This window comes from Pristiophorus japonicus, chromosome 12, assembly GCF_044704955.1.
Source record: "Pristiophorus japonicus isolate sPriJap1 chromosome 12, sPriJap1.hap1, whole genome shotgun sequence".
Classification (NCBI taxonomy): Eukaryota; Metazoa; Chordata; class Chondrichthyes; family Pristiophoridae; genus Pristiophorus; species Pristiophorus japonicus.
The window spans coordinates 66,024,364-66,045,449 of record NC_091988.1 but is presented as its reverse complement, the minus strand read 5'-3'; the positions used below and the strand labels follow the sequence as shown (position 1 = coordinate 66,045,449).

Genomic DNA, 21,086 nt, shown 5'->3' with positions numbered 1-21,086 from the left:
GGAGGGTTTAAAGGGAAGTTTACAAACATTAAACACTTCAGTTTTACAAATAAAGAGCCATCATCAATAATAAATGATGAATACATCAATAAATCAACTAATAAATCAATCAGGGGGGGGCGGGGGGAGGGAAATCGGGTCGGGGGGGGGGTGGTTTGAGAGCCAGCTGAAGGGAGGAAGTGGGAGGGTGCAGCCTGATCCACGCCACCCCAGTGAGGCCAGTCGGCCAGGGCTAGGGGCTGCGTGATTCGGGCCCCTCTCACACAGTTTTGGGCGCCTAGGGCTACTGCACACGCGCACCCACTGTAGCGCGCATGTGCAGAGGTCCCGGCACTTTTTTCAGCCCAGGGACCTGGCTCCGCACCCCACAGCTCGTGCTGCACCACGCCCAGCTCCAGAGGACCTGCAGGAAGCCGGAGAATCGGTAAGTATTTTTTAGGCGCACTTTCGAGCGCGAAAAACGGGCGTCCAGGTCGGAGCTGCGCCGTTCTAGACGCGGCACGAAACTTGGGCCCTTAATCTTTGTTCTGGGCAATCTGCAGCTCCTTGAAATGAAACACTCCTTCGGGACAGCACTGAAACATCAGCCAAGATTATTTGTTCAAGTATCATATATACTATGAAGTAAACAGTACATGCTCCAGTAACCTAATATATTGCAAATCATGTTCCTACAGTACCACCCTTAGTGTATTTTCACCATCTCTATTGTACAAATCTCGTTATTGTGGATCCCCTTGGGGATGTGATAGGGAGTCCACAACATTATTAGATTTGGGTGTCCAAGGCGGAAAACATCCAATCACCAAACACAGACATTCATTGCAAAAAGAAAATCAATGGGAATGAAACTTACTCCTACTGCACTTATCAACAACAAGTTAAATCGGAAGGTAAAGAATACTTGCCTAAGCACTTGACATTTCCAACGGCATACGCTGAAGCCGCTCTGGGCTTGTTGGTAACCAGTGCTAACTCTCCAAAATACTGCCCCTTGACACATCTGGCAATCTCGACCTCTGCATTGTCCTCTTGATCTGCCAGTGTCTGGGAGAGGAACAGACACAGGAGGTTGGGTACATTAGGTAATGTAGAAATAAACGCAGTTTGAATCAAGACAGGTTGAAGAAAGCACTGAAATACTGTACTGCACAAGGGTTCTTCACAGGAATGGGCAGAAAGGCTTCAGCTTTGGAGGGCCCATATCCCTAATTTTAGTTCATATTGTTTCCTAGTCCTGCACCCTCTCTGAATAGACCTCCAAAGTTGAATTTGGATATTCAGATACCATAAAACAAGGTTCAACCACCCAAAGCCAAATCCTAAAAGCACAATCCTAGTTTTTGCAAACTGTCCATGGAAACTACAAGAGTGGCATCAATGTATTGGCCAATAAAAAGAGTTTGCTTTTTCTTTGGGTAAATGATAAAAGTTCGCTGATGCAGTAAGCTACATTCGCAATAAAGAAGGAAGCATGGCTTCAGTGACCAGAAGCAGAAAACGTTGCAAATGCAGCAGAATTAGCCAACATCTGAAAAACAAAGTCTGGTCGACATTTCACATGTGGCCCATCATCAGCTGACCCATTAACCTGCCTTTCTCATTCAGATGCTGTTCATCTGTGAATGCCAGTAGAATTATCTATTTTTGTTCCAGATTTCTGGAATTCCCTTAATCTTAGTTTCTATCTCCTAATATAGTTTTTTTTTAAAAAAAGCAGAGGAGGCAGCTTCAATCGGACTTGGAATGTCCTTCTCCCTTTCAAAGCTATTGTAATCCCACCCCTCAATAAACCCAGCTTCTATCCCTCTGTCCTTGCTAACTACTGCCTGATCTGCAATCCCCCTTTCCTCTCCAAAGAGCTCGAATGTGTTGCTGCTTCCCAGATCTACACCCATTTCTCCTGCAACTCCATTTTAATCCCTCCAATCCAGTTTCCACCCCGACCCCCCACAACACTGAAATGGTCCTAACCTCTGCACTGTAGACCACACCATTCTTTTTCAATTCCTCCCATTATCTAGCTGGTCTTGCCCCCATTTGGTTCGACACGTACACTGATGATATCCAGCTGTACCCCTTCACCACTGCCCTCTCCCCCCACCGGCCCCCCCCCCCCTTTTGTGCTGTCAGACTGCACATCCAACATGAAATCTTGGATAAGCCATAATTTCCTCCAGTTAAACACTGGAAAGACTAAAATCTTCGATCCCTATGACAAACTCTGTATCCTCATCACCAACTCCACACCCCATTTGAGCCACCATGTCAGGTTAAACCAAACTGTCGGGACACTCGGGCATCCTGTTTGGCCCTAAGCTGAGTTTCTGACCCCATATTTTAACTGTCACAAAGACCACCTATTACTTCAAACTCCATTTGCACTGTCCAACTCCACCTCAACCTATCTGTCGCTGAAACCCTTGTGCTTGCTACTGATTACTCCAATTACCACCGGGCCGGCCTCCCACACACTATAAATTTCAGCCCATCCAAAACTCTGCTACCTGTTTCCTATCCCATATCAAGTCTTCACTGAAAATTGTAGGAAAATTGGCTTTTGGCCCACGGCCCCCCACCAATGCCTTATAATTTAAAATTTTCCACCTTGTATTTAAATCCCTCCATTGCCTCAGCCCTCCCAAGATCCTCCATCCCTCTGTGCACATTTTTTTTTAAGCTTCTGTGAAGTGCCTTGGGACATTTTGCTACGTTGACGGCATTATATAAATGCAAGTTGTTATTACTGTAAGGGCAAGCGGGGGGGGGGGGCAACTTATACTTGGGCCTTTTGCTCAAGCATAATGCCAGGTAGCATGCGAGAGATGGGTAACTCACTGTGCCCCAACAGCATAGCCAAATTCAGCAATTCATCACAAGGAAAAAATTCCTCTTTGTAATATGTGTAACAAAATAATAAATATGTTTACAATTCTCTTACATTTGCTGCAGGGGAAATCTCACCACTTGAGGCAAATCATGAGCACATTCCTGCGGTCTACCAATCAATCACAAAATGTATTCGAGCATAGTTGTGCTTAAGCCTAAGTTGCCAAGAGATCACTTTTTTTTTGAAGTGTAATTGTAGAAATACCGACAGAGCAGCAAAGCGATCCAGCTGCAGCATGCACGCTCTCGGCCGCACCGACTCACTATTTTAGAGCTGTCCTGGTCCTTCGCTTCATCCAACACTTTAACAAAAAACTTTTTTTCTTTCCCTTCATGAGTCAAGGACTACAAGCGTCAACAACTCTTTAGATACCAACGCCCCTCCTGATCCTTTTTCCCCTTTCCTTTCCTCTGACCCCCCGATACTGAGGGGGCTCAACAAGATATATGCAGAGAACTCGTCGGGAAATCTGGAACTAGGGGGCATAGTTTAAGAATAAGTGGCCGTCCATTTAGAACAGAGACGAGGAACAATTTCTTATCTCAGAGGGTCGTAAATCTGTGGAATTCTCTGCCACAAGAGAGCTGTGGAGGCTGAGTCATTGAATATATTTAAGGTGGAGATAGACAGATTTTTGAACGATAAGGGAGTAAAAGGTGTCATGATTAAATGGCGGAACAGGCTCGAGGGGCCAATGGCCTACTCCTGCTCCTATCTCTTATGTAACATGATGCCGAGCTCTTCTTCCGTCGCCTTGATGCCCACTTCTTGGCCGAGGAGACATCCCACCGCACAGTAGACCCTTTTCCTGTCTTCAGAATTCCTATTCCACGTGGACTCCTCCTTCTGGCCTCTTACCCTCTCGTGACCTTTTCATTGAGAACTGCTGTTGCGACATCGGCTGTCTCAATTTCTCTATTGCCCTCACTCACTCTAGTCTATCTCCCTCCAAACTTGCAGCACTCTGTTCTCTCAGGTCTAACCCTGACATCATTAAACTTGTTGACAAGGGTGGCGCTGTTGTTGTTTGGCATCTGCTCCTATCCCTCCATCCCCGGAAGATGATTCCACCGCCGAACATCAAGCCATCGTTTTCCAGGCCGTCACTGACCTCATCTCCCCCCTCTTCCCCACACCCCCATAGTCTCGAAACTCAGTCCCCCCCCCAGAGCCTGCTTCTACCTCCTTCCCAAGTTCCACAATCAGGATTTCTCTGGCAGATCCATTGTTTCAGCTTGTTCCTGCCCCACGGAACTTATTTTTTCCGATCTCAACTCTATTTTCTCACCCCTTGTCCAGTCGCTTCCGACCTACATCCTCGACTCTTCCGATAGCCTCCGCCACTTTACCCATTTCCAGTTTCCTGGCTCTAACCGTCTCCTTTTCATCATGGAGGCCCAGTCCCTCTGCACCTCCATCTATCACCAGAACGGCTTGTGGGCTCGCCGCTCTTTCCTTGAACGGAGGCCTGGCTGAATTTGTTCTCACATTGAACAATTTCTCCTTTAACTCCAATCACTTCCTCAAAATAAAAGGTGTCGCTATGGGAATCTGTATGGGACTTAGCCACATGCCTGCCTTTTCATGAGATAAGTGGAACATTCTTTATTCCAGTCCTACTCAAGTCCACTTCCTCACCTATTTTTCCAATACGTTGATGACTATATCGGTGTCACTTCTTGCTCTCGCTCCGAAGTGGAAAATTTCATCAATGTTGCTTCTAATTTCCACCCCACCCTCGTCCATCTCCGACCCTTCCCTTCCTCGACTTTTCTAGCTCCATTTCTGAGAATAGGCTGTCCACCAATATCTACTATAAGCTCACAGACTCGCACAGCTACCACAGATCCTCCAACCCCATTTCCTGCAAGGACTCTTTCATTCTCCTAGTTTCTCCGTTTCTGTCGCATCTGCTCTGAAGATGCGGGCTTCCACACCAGTGCTTCCAATAGGGTCTTCCTTTTTCCTCATCTGAGGAATTCCCCCCCACCGTGGTTGACAGGGCCCTTGACTGTGTCCATCCCATTTCCCACACTTCTACCCTTAACCTTTCTCCTCCCTCGCAGAACCACGACAGGGTTCCCCTTGTCCTCACCTTCCACCCACCAGCCTCCACATTCAATGGATCATCATCCACTATTTCCGACACCTCCAGCGCGATGCCACCACTAAACACACCTTCCCCTCCCCTTTCAGCATTTCGAAGGGACCACTCCCTCCGTGACACCCTGGTCCACTTTTCCATCAGCCTCAACACCTACTCCCCATTCCCATGCAAGCACAAAAGATGTACACCTGCCCTATCAACTTCTCCCTTCCACCATCCAGGGCCCCAATCATTCCTTCCAGGTGAAACAGCGATTTACTTGTACTTCTTTCAATTTAGCATACTGTATTCACTGCTCACGATGTGGTCTCCTCTACATTGGGGAGACCAAACGCAGATTGGGTGAACACTTTGCAGAACACATCCGTTCAGTCTGCAAGTGTGACCCTGAGCTTCCGATCACTTGCCACTTTAACTCTCCATCCCACTCTGCCCTCGGCCTCTGAAACTGTTCCAATGAAGTTCAATGCGAGCTTGAAGGACAGCCTCTCAGCTTTCGATTCAGCACTTTACAGGCTTCCGATCTCAACATTTGAGTTCGGACCCATCTTTTGTTTCTTTACTTGTCCCATGACACACACTTTTGCCTTACACCATCATTGTTTTTGTCATTTACTCACTCCTGTCCTCCACCCTATCACAATCCTTACACATTATTCTTCACTCACCCTCCCCCACCTGCACCCCCCATTCATTTTCCCTGACTTTGCACTTATTTCAAAACAGTTAAACCTCTAACTTCTACCAGTTCTGATGAAAGGCCATTGACCTGAAATGTTAACTCTGTTGCTCTCTACTCAGATACTGCCTGACCCGCTGAGTATTTCCAGCATCCGCAGTATTTTGCCTTTGTATTTGTTGCATATGATCACTTGTTCTCTACTTGTGGCAGTGAAATTGCTCACCTTGCTCTTGATCATGATCTTCACTTCACCCGATTCTACAATGAAGAAACAGTCTGCTTTATCTCCCTGTGTAACAACAAAGAGATTTTTCAATATTATAACCTAACATAAATTAATTGTATTAAGGGTAGCACTGTACAATTATTCAAATTACTTAACTGCTGTAGCCTGAAGAACTAAACTTTTCTTTCTGCTGATAATTTTACGAACATATTATGAATAAACATTAAAATATAGATGAACTAGGTAGTGGAGTGGTTCAGATACTTTGTTCCTCCAGAACAAGAGGGCGTAATCTTAAAATTAGAGCTAGGACATCTAGAAGTGAAATCAGGAAGAATTTTTTTCCCACACAAAGGGCAGTAAAAATGTGGAACTCGCTCCCATAAAAGGCTGTGGATGCTGGGCCAATTGAAATTTTTCAGATTGATTTTTGTTAGGCAAGGGTTGGTTATGGAACAAATGCAGGTAAATAGATTTCAGGTACAGAGCAGAACAGACTAAAGGAGCTGAAGCCCTATTATTCTTCTTTGGTATGGTAGTAACAAAGCAAATCTAATGTCAATATCAGATATTCAGGCCAAAGCTCTAGCATGGATAGCTTGTCAACTGCCTGAGAATTTTCTCTGAGGGCAGTGCTTAATGATATGCACCAGGATCTGATTAGGAGCTCCACAGTGGCATGATGGAGATGCTGTAATCTTCCATCTATGGAGAAGATGGCAGCATCTTCCATGACCAGCTTGGATTCTGCCCTATTCACCTTTGGGACCAGACTTTAACTACAGCACAGACAGCATGACAGTCCTCTCCACTCGTTGGCTGTAAAGTGAAGTTGGACAGGAACTCAGAGTTCAAAGTGTGCATGTGCCAACTGCCCAATTCCCATATTGCAGGGCACTGGAAATAGTAAGAGGTAGCACCAAGCTTGGGTATGCAAAATCTGAAAATTGAGGGAGGAGGGAGACACTGATGGAGATAAATAATCCCACAGTTTCGAGTTTATGAGAAAGAATACACTAGAGCAGGAGTGTGCTGATCAGCTGTGATTTCAAGACAATGAGAGGGGGGACGAGGACTGAGAGGTAGGGGCTAGGACGCCATATATCAAACTTAGGAAGAACAAAAAAAAGTTCAGGAGTACTGGTTGTAGCGGCATTGATAAAACAAAGACTAGAAAGGTTGTAGCAGAGAGGCTAGATGGACTTCTCATCAAGAACTAACATTTTTCCGCCCGCCTTTGGGATTTACAATCTTTAGATCTTGGTAATCCTAAAGTTCAGTTGCTGCAGTAAATCAGTGATTTCAGAATCTCCAGGGTTAATCCAATTGGTTCACGAATGTCCTTTAGGGAAGGAACCCTGCCGTCCTTACCTGGTCTGGCCTATAGGCCATGCCAGTCCCACACCAGCGTGATTGACTCTCAAATTCCCTCTGATGTGGCCTAGTAATCTACTAAGTTGTATTACCAACTTCTTAGGAAGGGCAATAAATGCCAGAGACGCCCACATCCCCAAAATGAATAATAAATAAAATGCAAAAATCAGCATCGGCTTTGTTACCCATATGTTAAACAACTGGGTTATGGAACCTTTAGTTTGAAAGTTGCTCATCACCCAGTAGCTGAGCAGTTGTTTAAGCAGTGAGCAGCTGAGTCATACAAAACAGGAAGATTTGCTGTCTATGTGCAGTTAACAGATCTCGGTCAGGCCTTACAATTGATCTCAGCACTCCTGGATAAGGGATGGGAAAACGAGCCAGAGTTGCTACACCCGATCAGCATCAAGTGATTCCCTACTAGAAATTTTATAATAAATAACAACTTTTATTTATATAGCTCCTTTAACATAATAAAACATCCCAAAGTATTCATGCGAGGCCATGAAATGAGGATTAGCTCAGGGTCGTTTGTGCTGACTTGCATTGGCTCCCGGTTAAGCAATGCCATGATTTTAAAATTCTCATCCTGGTTTTCAAATCCCTCCATGGCCTCACCCCTCCCCATCTTTGTAATTTCCTCCAGCCTCACAAACCCAGAGATATCTGCGCTCCTCCAGTTCTGGCCTCTTGAGCATCCCCGATTTTAGCTGCTCAACCCTTGGTGGCTGTGCCTTCAGCTGCCTAGGCCCTAAGCTCTGGAATTCCCTCCCTAAACCTCTTCACCTCTCTACCTCTCTTTCCTCCTTTAAGATGCTCTTTAAAACCTACCTTTTGGTTATCTGATGTAATTTCTTCTTATGTAGTTCAGTGTCAAATTTATCTGTTTTGTCTTATAACACTGCTGTGAAGCACCTTGGGACGTTTTGCTACGTTAAAGGCGCTATATAAATAAAAATTGTTATTTTTGTTGTTAAAACTTACCTCTTTAACCAAGCTTTTGGTCATCTGACCTAATTTTTCCTTACGTCAAATTTTGTTTTATGACACTCCTGTGAAGTGCCTTAGGACAGTTTACTATGCTAAAGGCGCTATATAAATACAAGTAGTTGTTGTTTTTGTTGTGCTGTGCTTCCCCCTGCAGTTGAATAGCCTACTCACACACTCATCATCTAGGCTCACGTGTGAAGATTGGCTACTTGTATGCAGGAGTGGAGGGCAACTGGTGCCTCTGGTACCGTACTCTAGCAAGGACACCTTCCAAGGAGAAAATCAGCAGAGAATAAGTAAAAAAAAAACAAATGAAGTAACTGAACCTGGAGTTTGAAAGTTACTTACTCAAGTTGGTCAAAGAAAAAGGCCAAAGAGGCTGCATCCTGAACATGTAATAAAACTGATTTGTTACTGGGTGAACCAACTACTGACCTGTGAAATGATAAGTTCATCGTCGTGATACGATCTCTCTCCTATTACATCAACAATCTTCATTCTTTCTGAAAGCTGAAACACAAATAGTTATCACTGAGAATGCTATTAAAATTCTGCAAAGTGCAGTTAAATGGGAAACAAATAATTTGGCTAGGTTTACAATGTAATGAAGATAGGTTTAAATATCACATCCAGAAGTTGGATGGTTTTATTAACAGCATTTAAACCACAAGAGTAAAGAAATCTTTTAATATCAGTCTAAAGTACCTATTATTTAATAGCCACGTAAAACAGAAAAAGTAAATGGCACGATGAGGTACTGCTCAATATGGGTCGATTGAAATTGGGGAAAGCGGAGGTCACTCCCACACACCTCCAAGCATCCGCCGTAGAGTAACATTGTGGGTAAAAAAAAAGAGTTGCATTTATATAGCGCCTTTTATGACCTCAGGAAAACCCAAAGCGCTTTACAGCCAATGAAGTACTTTTTGGAGTGTAGTCACTGTTGTAATGTAGGAAACGCAGCAGCTACTTTGCGCACAGCAAGCTCCCACAAACAGCAATGTGATAACGACTAACTTGGCAGTCATTATAGCATTATAGGCTATTTTGTTCTCTTTGTTCCAGCCTGTACTGTACCCAACTCCACTTACTGCAGCTGAGATGGGCAGGCATCTAATCTTTTCCCCAAACTTTGCTTGTGTTCTGCCAGGTGGTCGCGCCAGAATGCAACATGAAGTGAAATCATCTAATTGGATAAACAAAATGGGCATAAACTTTTTAAAAAAAAGAGGTGACGGGGGGGCGCGGTTTCGCAGTTGTTTTGTTTTCTTTAAAAATTCCTTATGCGCTAAACACCTCACAGTCTCTTGATGCTGCACCTGGCGGTTCAAGAGACTGACATATCTTGGCTGGGGGCCTATTTGACCAACTGCAGTCGAGGATTTTCACCTTCCTTTTTAAAAAAAAACGTGATATTGATTGAGGAATAAATATTGGCCAAGATACTGGGGAGAACTCCGTTCTTCTTTGAAATAATGGGCTAGAACCTCCACTTTTGTACTTATTGCCCAAAAATGGGCGTTATTTCCGGCGTCGGCGGTAAAAAAGGGTTTTCAGACCGCCAGCTTCTCACCCATTCTCAAAGCACCGAGTCTCCATTTTTGAAAATGGGCGTTACCGCGAGCGATATGAAATGGGCGGTAGTGTTAAATTTTTTTGACCTTCTGCCGTAAAGTGTGGCCGTCCTTAGCAAAGGCATGGCAACACTCGATTCCCGCGATTCAGGAGGTCAAGGGTCAGCATGACATGTGCAGAAGAGGAGACAGAGAGGGAGGGAGCTCAGAGGGACTGAAGGCGTGTCTGCTTTGGAAGGAAGGAGGGAGACTTTAGGGTTTCACAGCAAATAGGCAAACAAAAATTAGCTGTCACCAGCCACATATTTGCCCGAATTTGGCCTATAATGGAGCGAGAGGAGGAGGCATGCTGTGGAGACTGTCGCTGGAGAGAGCAGTGAGGTGGGAGAGGAGCACATTGGAGGGCGTAAAAGAGCCAGGAGATTCTCTGACGAGGCAAATGCTTCCCTCCTGCAGGAGGTTAAGTTACGCTGGGGTGATTTGACACTCAAAGCCTCCCTGATACAGTACGACATCCCCACTGACACCTGGGAGTCCCTGGCCAAAGACCGCCCTAAGTGGAAGAAGTGCATCCGGGAGGGTGCTGAGCTCCTCGAGTATCGTCGCCGAGAACATGCAGAAATCTAGCGCAGGCAGCGGAAGGAGCGTGCGGCAAACCAGGCTCCACGCCTACCCTTCCCTTCAACCACCTGTGACAGAGACTGTGGTTCTCGTATTGGACTGTACAGCCACCTAAGAACTCATGCTAAGAGTGGAAGCAAGTCTTCCTCGATTCCGAGGGACTGCCTATGATGATAATGATGATGATGATGGATTGACACAGGGAGGGCGTGGGAAGCCCACTCCAAAGGCCTACCAGAGGATATGGACCGAGATAGCAGAGGTGGTCTCGTCGGCGACCAACGAGGTTCGTGAGGGCAACCAATGCAGCAAACGATGGAACGACCTTGTGGGATCCACAAGAGTGTTACATTGATTTACACGTACTTATGTATTTATATAATTTGATTTGTAATAGTCAATGACTATCATCAGGTGTGAGGTCTTTCACTTTTACCGGGAATGTTTTACTCAAAGCCTGTGGTCACGGTGCACGTTAGGTAAAGAATTTTCATAATAACCATGATTACATCTGTCGGTTATGTGTTACATCAGTCTCTCAGGCCATGTCGTCCTGTCATCTTTTATAGAAGAAGCTATCGACGATGAGGTCCGTGCAGAGGCGAACGGGTGGGGGGGGCCACTAGTCACCAGCTACATCACTGAGATGGAGGAGTGGGTGCTCGCACTCGTGGGGAAGCACCCACAGACAGCCATGGATGCATCTGCAGACCCTGAAGTGATGCCACGTGAGTAAAGCTTACACCATTGCGTGATATGAAGTCAATAGATGCCACACCCACTCATATCCGAACAATCATATTTGATAGATGATTTCTAAAATTGTCATAGAAATAATGATGGCCTAATGAAAATCATTGCAATGCAAATGTGTTGATGGTCATGAAATGTGATGTCTGCGCTGATTTTGAGAGCGGTGGTGCTTTTGTCATGCCTATGCTGTGTGTAGCGCTAGACTCACCTTGTGACCCCAGTACCCACTTCTCCTCTAATAACTTCATTTGTGTTTTGTAGCTCAGCCAGAAGCGCGTCCCAAGGCAAGACCAGAAAGACCAGAAGGTGGGGGAGCGGGGCCCGACTCTCTGGACAATCCAACATCTGATGCTGAGGAGCTCCGATTCTCACCAGTCAATCCGCTGGATCTGTTCTCCACGGATGAGAGCACGGACTTTGAGGAACTTGCATCGCCACGCTCCAGAAGCCATTCCACCCCAAGGCCATCTAGTGGTCCTCCGGTCATTCTCGCCTCCGCTCTGGAGGTACCGGCCCCAAGCCTCACCACAGGGCACCCCATTTGTCTCCAGGACGGCGCCGACCCCGTGGAGGTCTCATGGACGTGGCAGGTCTGTTCCACGAGTACCACATGACAGCGGAGAGATGGTACAGTTGTCCAGGAGGACTGTAGACATTGGTGACCAGCTCATCGAAGCATTGCGGGGCATATCCTGACAGCTGGCCACCATGACCGAGTACATTCCGCGGATGGCGGAGGCCCTGGGTGCGATAGCCAGGAACACTGCTGGCACAGGCCGCCCAGTGGTCCCCGAGCGGGGCACTCCACCCCTAGGTTCCGCACCACCACTGCGAATGGCAGATGAGAGCAAGGACCAAGATCCTGCTTCTGCATCAGAGAATGTTGCCCCCCTCGGCACCCGCCGCTCCCGTACCCCTGCAACGACTGCATCTGCCTTCATCCCCCCAAATGAGGAGCTCCTCGGCCAGGCAACATGGAGCGAGGAGGGAAAGGGGTAGAGGTGGGGAGTAGAAGGGGGGGGAAAGGAAAGTGAGGTGCATGTCCTCAGGTGATGGCTGTGTTATATCTCCATCTGGGTGTGTGCAATTTGTTGTAATGTATGGTGGCTGGGGACAACCCTCCTGTTTTGCCTTTGTATTCTGTGTTGCTGGACATGTTGAACATTTGATTGATGTCAATGGTGGAAAAAGTGGGGCGGAGGTTGGGTGTTATTGCCTGTGATACTTATAATTTCAGACCAATGTTGGTAAAATGTTTTTGTTATTGAACATAACCTTGTTGCGCATCGTCTCAGATAGCTGCACCGTTACACACTGGTGATTCCTTAACATGAAAGGATTAAATATAACTTAACATCAATCAACGTAAACTTTAACTGGCACCAAGATGATGGGCACCATTGATGTCTGAGTTGCACACACACAGCAGCGTGTCAGCGTTGTCACTCACATCAACGCTCTTTCAGGCAAATCGTTCAGATATCAGCTCCTCACTTAAGAGTCTTGCAGCTATGTAGCCACCACGGGCCCTTTCCTGCGGTCTGGAGGGGGTCGTGCGCATGGTTGCATAGCCAGCCTGATTGCCTGGCTCTAGGTCAGCATTCGGTCCCTTGTCGTCCTCTTCCTCGCTCTCCTGAGGTGAAGCATCAGTGCCTTCTGGCAATTCTTGATCTCTCATGATAGCCGTGGTTGTGCACACGACCATGGATTTGCCTACTTGCTCAGGATTGTATTGTAGCTCACCTCCTGAGTGGTCAAGACATCTGAAGCGCTGCTTAAGCACAGTTATTGTTTGGTGGCCCCATTGCATTGCAAGTATAATAGCGATTGATCAGAAGCAATGATTTCCTCACTAAAATACACCTGGAGTGAAGCCCCAATAGTCCAGAGTCTGAAAATATGTCTGTTCAGATGTTCACTTCACCTGAGAAGAACTCCAGAGTCAATGCAGACTTCCCCGAAGTTGAGGCAGCCTTTTGAATGCAGCGATTTAAAAAATGCCAGCCACACTGCTGGCATTCGTTCAGAATAGTTCCACTTTTTCTGGGTGTTTTTTTGGTCAAGCGATATTGTGGATGATATGTGCGCGAGGTGGTGAAAGTGACGGTGGGCGATCGATCTCCTGAGCGCTAGTTTCGGCAAATGTGCTCTTTACAACAAAAAAAGTGGGCGGGCGGTATTATTGAATCTCGGCGTTAATTCCGTGCGGAAAGTAACGCTGGGCGATATTCTGGGCGTTGATTTCACCCATTCTGAAGATTCCACCCTAAAAATGTGGCCGGGCGGCAATATATTTTCCCGGCGTTCAGCGATATATGGGCGTTATACATCATTTCAGCGGTAAAATGGGCGTTAAGCATACAAAAAAAGTGGAGGTTCTAGCCCAATGTCTTTTATATCCACCCAAGGGACCAGATAATCTGTTTTAGTGATGTTGGTAAGAGGGATAAATATTGGTCAGGACACTGGTGAAACTCCCCTGCCATGGGATCTTTTACGTTCACCTGAGAGGGCAGATGGGGCCTCGGTTTAACGTCTCACCTGAAAGACAGCACCTCTGACAGGGCAGCACTCCCTCAGTACTGCACTGGGACGGTCAGCCTCATGCTATTAATGCAGCTCAGTTTCCCTGGACAGTAAAGGAAGGTGCAAATCCTCGACAGATACGGTTGGTCAAATAGGCCCCCAGCCAAGAAATGTCAATCACTTGAGCCGCCAGGTGCAGCATCAAAAGACTGTGAGGTGTTTAGCGCATAAGGAATTTTTAAAGAAAACAAAATGACTGTGAAACTGCACCCCGCGCACCCCCCCCCCCCCCCCACCCCTCTATCACCTCTTAAAAAAAAAAAGCCCATTTTGTTTATCTGATTAGATGATTTCACCTCATGTTGCATTCTGACGTCTACCACCTGGCAGAACACAAGCAAAGTTTGGGGAAAAGATTAGATGCCTGCCCATCTCAGCTGCAGTAAGTGGAGTTGGGTACAGTACAGGCTGGAACAAATAACAAAATAGTCTATAATACTATAGTGACTGCCAAGTTTTAATTTATGTATATGTATTCTTTTTCTGATCCGAATAATGTCTTTTCTAAAAACTGGAAATCTTCCCACGCACAAAACCAAATTAACAATGTGTTTCACAGTGAAAGAAAAGCACCGAAATATGAAGAAAAATAAAATGTTAAACACTAATGCAGCATTTGCAATGGAAATTCTTACATAAATCTTTCTCGTCTCCCAAAGAACTATAACAGAATATATTCCCATAACAGCAGTGCAGTGCGAGTTTAAAGCTAGAAAGCTGCCTAACAATAGGGCTTTATGGTAGGTTTTTCTTACCCGGCATTATTCCTGCAAATTACTTGGGATAAGCACTTCATTATGAACATTAAATGTTGCATTATTAATTCCAACTAACTATTTGTGGATTCTATTCATGGTTGCAACCCCCACCCTGGCACCGTCACCTCCCCCCTATCCCAAGCTTCCTCCCTTCCTCTGTTGAAGATGCTCGCTCTTGTTCCAATAAGCACAGGCAAAACAGGACTCCAGTATCTCTCAGAATGAACGGGGGCGTAGAATTAAAGTAATTGATAGAAAGATGAGAGAGGAATTGAGGAGAGCTTTTTTCACCCAGAGGGCGGTGGGGATCTGGAACTCACTGCCTGAAAAGGTGGTAGAGACAGAACCCTCATCACATTTAAAAAGTACGAGGATATGCACTTGAAGTGCTGTAACCTACAGGGCTACGGAACAAGAACTGGAAAGTGGGATTAGGCTGGATGGATCTTTTTCAGCCAGCAGACATGATGGGCCTCCTTCTGTGCCGTAAATTTCTATGATTCTGTGATTTTTCATGTGTGAGTCTACACAATGCGCATTGTCAAGCTATTCGTAACAGGAGCATTAATGTGGTACCTGTTGTCATTCTCAACAACACCCATGCTTATTCAGCAGGAAGCCAGGCTGATTTCTCCATCACCTATCCTGACCCCTGTGGCCATTGGAGCACTTCTACTGATGCCTTGGCCAGGATCAGCCAATTCAGTACAGACAGGAATGAAACCTGGGACGTAACCGGGCTGTACGGCTCAGTTGTACATTACCTTTACCAACTGAGCCAGTGCGGAGCTTTGCTTCAAAGCTTAAGTATGGGATTGTCAACTTTGCATTCATTATTTTTCATTCCAGTTTTAACTGTTCTTAACAGCTCGGTTGACAGCAATGCTCCCTTTAAGCCGCGCAGAGTCTGGTGCTCCTGCACAGCCGGCTCACCAGCTTTTAAATGCAAAAACGACGCACGTGGGGACTTTTGAATGGGTCGGCAGCCCGAAGAAAGATTAGCGGGAACATTAGTTAATGGCTTTCTGGGCTCCTCCAATTCTGGCCTCTTTCATTGCTCCATCATTGGTGGCCATGCCTTCAGCTGCCTTTACTGGGAACAGTAGCCTCGTGGTTATGTTACGAGATTAATAATCCAGAGGCCTGGGCTGTTGATTTGGAGACTTGAGTTCAAATCCCACCACAGCAGCTGGGGGAATTTAAATTCAATAAATCTGGAATAAAAAGCTAGCATCAGTAATGGTGACCATGAAACTACTGGAGTGTTGTAAAAATCCATCTGGTTCACTACTGTCCTTTAGGGAAGGAAATCGGCCCCCCTTACCCGGTCTGGCTAATACATGATTCCAGACCCACAGCAATGTGTTTGACTCTTAACTGCCCTCTGAAATGGCCTAGCAAGTCACTCAGTTGTACCAAACCACTACAAAGATCAGCAGTTGAAGGTGGCGGCTCACCACTACCTTCTCCAGGGCAATTAGAGATGATCCAGAATTGCTGGCCTTGCCAGTGACACCCACATCCCATGAACGAAAAAACCCCCTCTGGAATTCCTTCCCTAAACCTCTCTGCCTCTGCACCTCTCCTCTTTTAAGACGCTCCTTAAAACCTCTCTCTTTGACCAAGCTTTTGGTCACCTTAGTGGCTTGGTGTCACATTTTGCTCCTGTGTAGCACCCTTGGGACATTTTACTAGATTAAAGCAGCTATATAAATGCAAGTTGGTGTTGTTGCTGCTCTTGGTTCTGTAAAATGAAAGGAAGACGACTGTACCTCCAGGGATTTCAACAGGGGTACTGATTCAATGAATGCTTCATATGCCCTCCTCTTTTTTGCATTGTTTTTTACAATTATTCTTCGAAACGTAACACGATCCTGCAAAGAAGGACAGGGAAATGAACCGATGGAAATCTAAACCAAGAGAAAACGCCACATGTTTAAAATACATGAATACTTCAGGTTACACGTCCCAGAAATCTCAAATAACCATTGTTTTTTTTTTTCTTTGTCTGTGTGCACCTACAGAGAAAAGACAGCAGCACGATTGTGTACCAGAGGCCGGTGCCCTTATTATCACACAATGAAATATATCACTATTTTAAATTCTCCTGATTCTTTTTTGGCATGAATAACTCAGTCTCATTAGGGTTGCCACCTCTCCAGCGTTCGGCAGCTTTTAAATGGCCAGCACAGAAAATTCAGAACTGTGAATCAGACGCCAAATGCCTGCAAAATAAAAGTCAGCTTTTCACTTATCTTTCTATTGAGATCATTGATAAATTTCTACCACCAAGAGAAATATCAAAATTAGGAACTTAGGAATCTCCTCCAGCTCTAAAAACCCACTGAAATATCTATGCTCCTTCAACTCTGGCCTCTTGAGCATCCCCTATTTTAAGCACTCCGCCACTGGCAGCCCTGCCTTCAGTTGCCTGTTCCCTCAGCTCTAGAATTTCCTCCCTAAACCGCTCCGCCTCTCTTTCCTCCTTTAAGCCACCCCTTAAAACTCTCGGCCCTAATATTATCTTATGTGGCTCTGTGTCAAATTTTGTTTGGTAACGATCCTGTGAAGCGCATTGCAATGTTTTACTACGTTACGTGCTATACAAATACTTGTGATTGTTATTGTAAACAAAAAAAGCTAGAGTGCTGGTGGAACTGGGTCCTATCCTAAACACCACCTCCACCCGCACCTCGGATGAGCCTCACGAATTTCGGGAGCGTGTGTCTCTTTAAATAAAATTTGAATTCTTTCCAAGAGAGCATAAAAGTAACTTGTGAAATTTTGCTCTTGTGTCAAGCGAAATACTTCCCACCTCTCAGCTTGATTTATAAAGAAAGATTGCAAAGGAAGGGAATTTGTTTCTCGGTCACTGATTCAGTTCAATTTAACTATTCGAGGACTGCAGTAGGTTTTTCCTTTCATCGCCTTAAAACAGCTTCACGTTTTCTGTGGAGTAAAAAAAATATAGTTCTGTACAGACAATAGCCCAGACATTTATCTCAGGGGAGGAAGAGACCAGAATGATGTATGACAAAAATCTTGGCTATCAGAGCCGCCGCTTCCAAGGTCAAGTCTTTGGTCTCAATCAGTTTCCTGAAAACCCCAGCGTGCCCGATGCCCTCAATAAAAAAGTCTCGCAGCATCTCCGCTCTGCATGCATCTGGGAACTTACATAGGCTCGCCAGTCGCTGGATATCTGCCACGAAGTCTGGAATGCTTTGCCCTTCTCGCCACCGGTGTGTGTAAAACCGGTGTCTCGCCATGTGCATTCTTCTCGCCGGTTTAAGGTGTTCCCCGATCAACTTACTGAGCTCTTCGAATGTCTTGTCCGCCGGCTTCTCTGGCGCTAGAAGCTCCTTCATCGGGGAGTACGTTCTGGATCCACAAACTGTCAGGAGATGAGCCCTGCGTTTGTCGGCCAAATCCTGTCCCAACCATTCCTTAGTGACAAAACTTTGCTGTAGTCTCTCAATAAAGTCGTTCCAATCATCACCAACACAGTCCCTCTCTTCTGTGCAGCTAGTGGCCATGCTCGCGTGGTTTAAATCCCAGTTTCTCGTCGCAAATGCTCACGAGGCCCATACTTGAGAGAAGGTCACTCTGTGACCAGTTACCTTTATTACCAAGACCTCAAGTGATGAAGGTGGGTGGAGCTTCCCCTTTTATACCTGAAAGTCCAGGTTAGGAGTGTCTCCCACAAGTTCACCCCCTTGTGGTCAATGTTCTCAAGGTGTACAACTTAGGTCGGCTTATTCATGGGTTACAATGATAGTTGAATATACGACACCCCTCATCTCCGGAATCAACCTAATGAACCTTCTCTGAACTGCCTCCAAAAGCAAGTATATCCTTTCGTAAATATGGAAACCAAAACTGCACGCAGTATTCCAGTTGTGGCCTCACCAATACCCTGTATAACTGTAGCAAGACTTCCCTGCTTTTATACTCCATCCCCTTTGCAATAAAGGCCAAGATTCCATTGGCCTTCCTGATCACTTGCTGTGCCTGCATACTATCCTTTTGTGTTTCATGCACAAGTACCCCCAGGTCCTGCTGCACTGCAGCACTTTGAATCTTTCTCCATTTAAATAATAACTTGCTCTTTGATTTTTTCTGTCAAAGTGCATGACCTCACACTTTCCAACATTATACTCCATCTGCCAAATTTTTCCCCACTCACTTAACCTGTCTATGTTCTTTTGCAGATTTTGTGTGTCCTGCTCGCACATTGTTTTTCCTCCTATCGTTGTATCGTCAGCAAACTTGGCTACATTACACTCAGTCCCTTCTTCCAAGTCATTGATATAGATTGTAAATAGTTGGGGTCCCAGTACTGATTCTTGCAGCACCCCACTAGTTACTGGTTGCCAACTTGAGAATGAACCATTTATGCCGACTCTCTGTTTTCTGTTAGTTAGCGAATCCTCTATCCATGCTAATATATTACCCCCAACCCTGTGAACTTTATCTTATGCAGTAACCTTTTATATGGCACCTTGTCAAATGCCTCGAAGTCCAAATACACCAAATTGTGACTGGTGGCCCAGGCCCACGTGATCCCGGGATGCGCGGGCCTCTGCGCTGGACTACGCAGCTAGGCCTCGGAGCACAAGTGTTTATTCCTCCGGGACCACCAGGTACTTTCGTAAAAACATTTTCAGCCGGAGGCATTTTTTGGAACATTGTATTAAAGATCTTATGTCTGCGTGCACTAGAAAACCTAATTTTCTGTCATAATTTTTTTTTTAAATCACTTTTGTGTCAACTATTATAAATTCCTATGTCCAGATTTGTCATGCTGTAATTACACCATTCAGCCAATGTCAGCACTCCAGGACCTCAGTTTGTATCTCCCAGCTCTTGGGCCTATACTGCAGAGAGACACGTATCCTCTCGCTAACGCTACTTCTTGGCTTCCCAAATTGCTGCAAGTATTTTTCTTTAGCTATAAATAAGAATATCAAAGTATTGTACAGAAATGACAGAATGGATGACTTGAAAATGGGGAGTGAGTTATGTCTACACATCATGGTCTAATTGTCCCCAACCCACTTCAGCTGAAGACGACATGGAATGCCATGGGAGTTTGAAGAGAGTATTTTAATTATATGTTGCGAGAGTACATAGGTGCAAGGCTGCAACTGGCCACAACGAGGATTTTTCAGTGAGTGACTGATAGAATTGTTTTAGGAAAACGATTGAATTCAAAAGTGACAAACAGTCATTGAAAAAGTGAAATTTTGTTGCCATGCACTCCAAATCATGAAAACATCTACCTTCTTCTGTAATGCACCTTTTCAGTGGTATGTATTCATGCTACACACTGTACACATAGGGCTGGAATTTGGTCAGCATTTCCGCCATGTTTTTCTGCGGTATTCCTGTATTTCGGTGGTAAACCGCCTGGTGCGAGTTTGATCAAAGTGTTCTGCCGACGGTTTTGAAATACCGCTGGGTAGCAGACCACCGGCATGCAACACCGGAAAAACCGCCACTGCCCGAGTTTGGTGGTAGCAGTGATCCATAGTTGCTGGGGAAAAAAAAATGCCCAGTAGAAAGCAGCCGGAGCAGCCCTCCGATCGGCGGTAGGTATGAAACCCTGCAAAAAAAAGATAAGTGGAAGCTTTTAAAAATTATTTTGCAGCGATTCACTGGAAAAGGGTCTTATGAATGTTTTCAGATTGTTTATTTTTTGTTTTGTTGAAAACTATTTTGTGTGTTTTGCCCCCTCCCTTGGCCCAACTCGCAGCCTTGGACTAAATTTCACTAAATATGACTGAATTTGACCAGCATCGCGTTTTCCGCCGAGAATCCACGTGGAACACTGATTTTTCCCACTGGGTGGAATTTAAAAACATGTTTTGATTAATTTTCCGCCGATCTTAATTAAATAATCACAGCGTTTTTTTGGGTGGTAATCCGCTGGTGGTAGTCCTAAGAGCTACATGAATTGTACGTTAAGTAAAAGGGGGTTCTATGACTCTTTTCCCCTCAGTTCCTTCCATTTATTCAAAGGCCATTTGCCTGCACATCAGTCACTGCACTTCAAAAGCAATTCATTAAACAAAGAGCTTTTTTTGAATCTTAGAGAAGTGACAAGGTTTCATAAAAATGCAAGTCTTTCTTGTCCTTTTAATTATTCTACTTTTCTTTTATATTTTTGAAGAGTTAAGAAGCACTTCATATTCAGCTGCTTCACCGATAGGCTTTAGAAAAAGGAATTCTGAGCCAGCAATGAAAGCATCGGAATAAATGAGCCTGGAGGTGACAAATGCATCATGATCTGAATTAATGCAAAGAAATCTGTGAAATTTTGAATTTTGCGATAAAAGGAGTGGTAATTTAAACAGGCACACACACATAAACACATGTGCAAATACAGATAGGTATTTATCCAGTATATATTTTATACAATTTCAGGTATTTATCGAGTACACAAGGGGCATTTTTTAGCTGGTTTGAATTGCTTGTGCAAGTCCGAAATTGCAATACATCTCCCAAGTTTTCCTCTATGTATTCAGT

General features: G+C 45.1%; 1 protein-coding gene across 1 annotated transcript in view; it reads right to left on the bottom strand.

Moving 5' to 3' along the window:
- slc25a20 (solute carrier family 25 member 20) overlaps window positions 1–21,086 on the bottom strand; it is a 443,188-nt gene that overhangs the window by 2,398 nt on the left and 419,704 nt on the right. The window contains exons 13-16 of the mRNA XM_070895604.1: window positions 16,334–16,435; window positions 8,705–8,779; window positions 5,903–5,968; window positions 909–1,047 (exon numbers count right to left, since the gene is read on the bottom strand). Of these exons, the coding sequence (XP_070751705.1) occupies window positions 909–1,047; window positions 5,903–5,968; window positions 8,705–8,779; window positions 16,334–16,435 (382 nt within the window). The remainder of the gene's footprint in view (window positions 1–908; window positions 1,048–5,902; window positions 5,969–8,704; window positions 8,780–16,333; window positions 16,436–21,086) is intronic.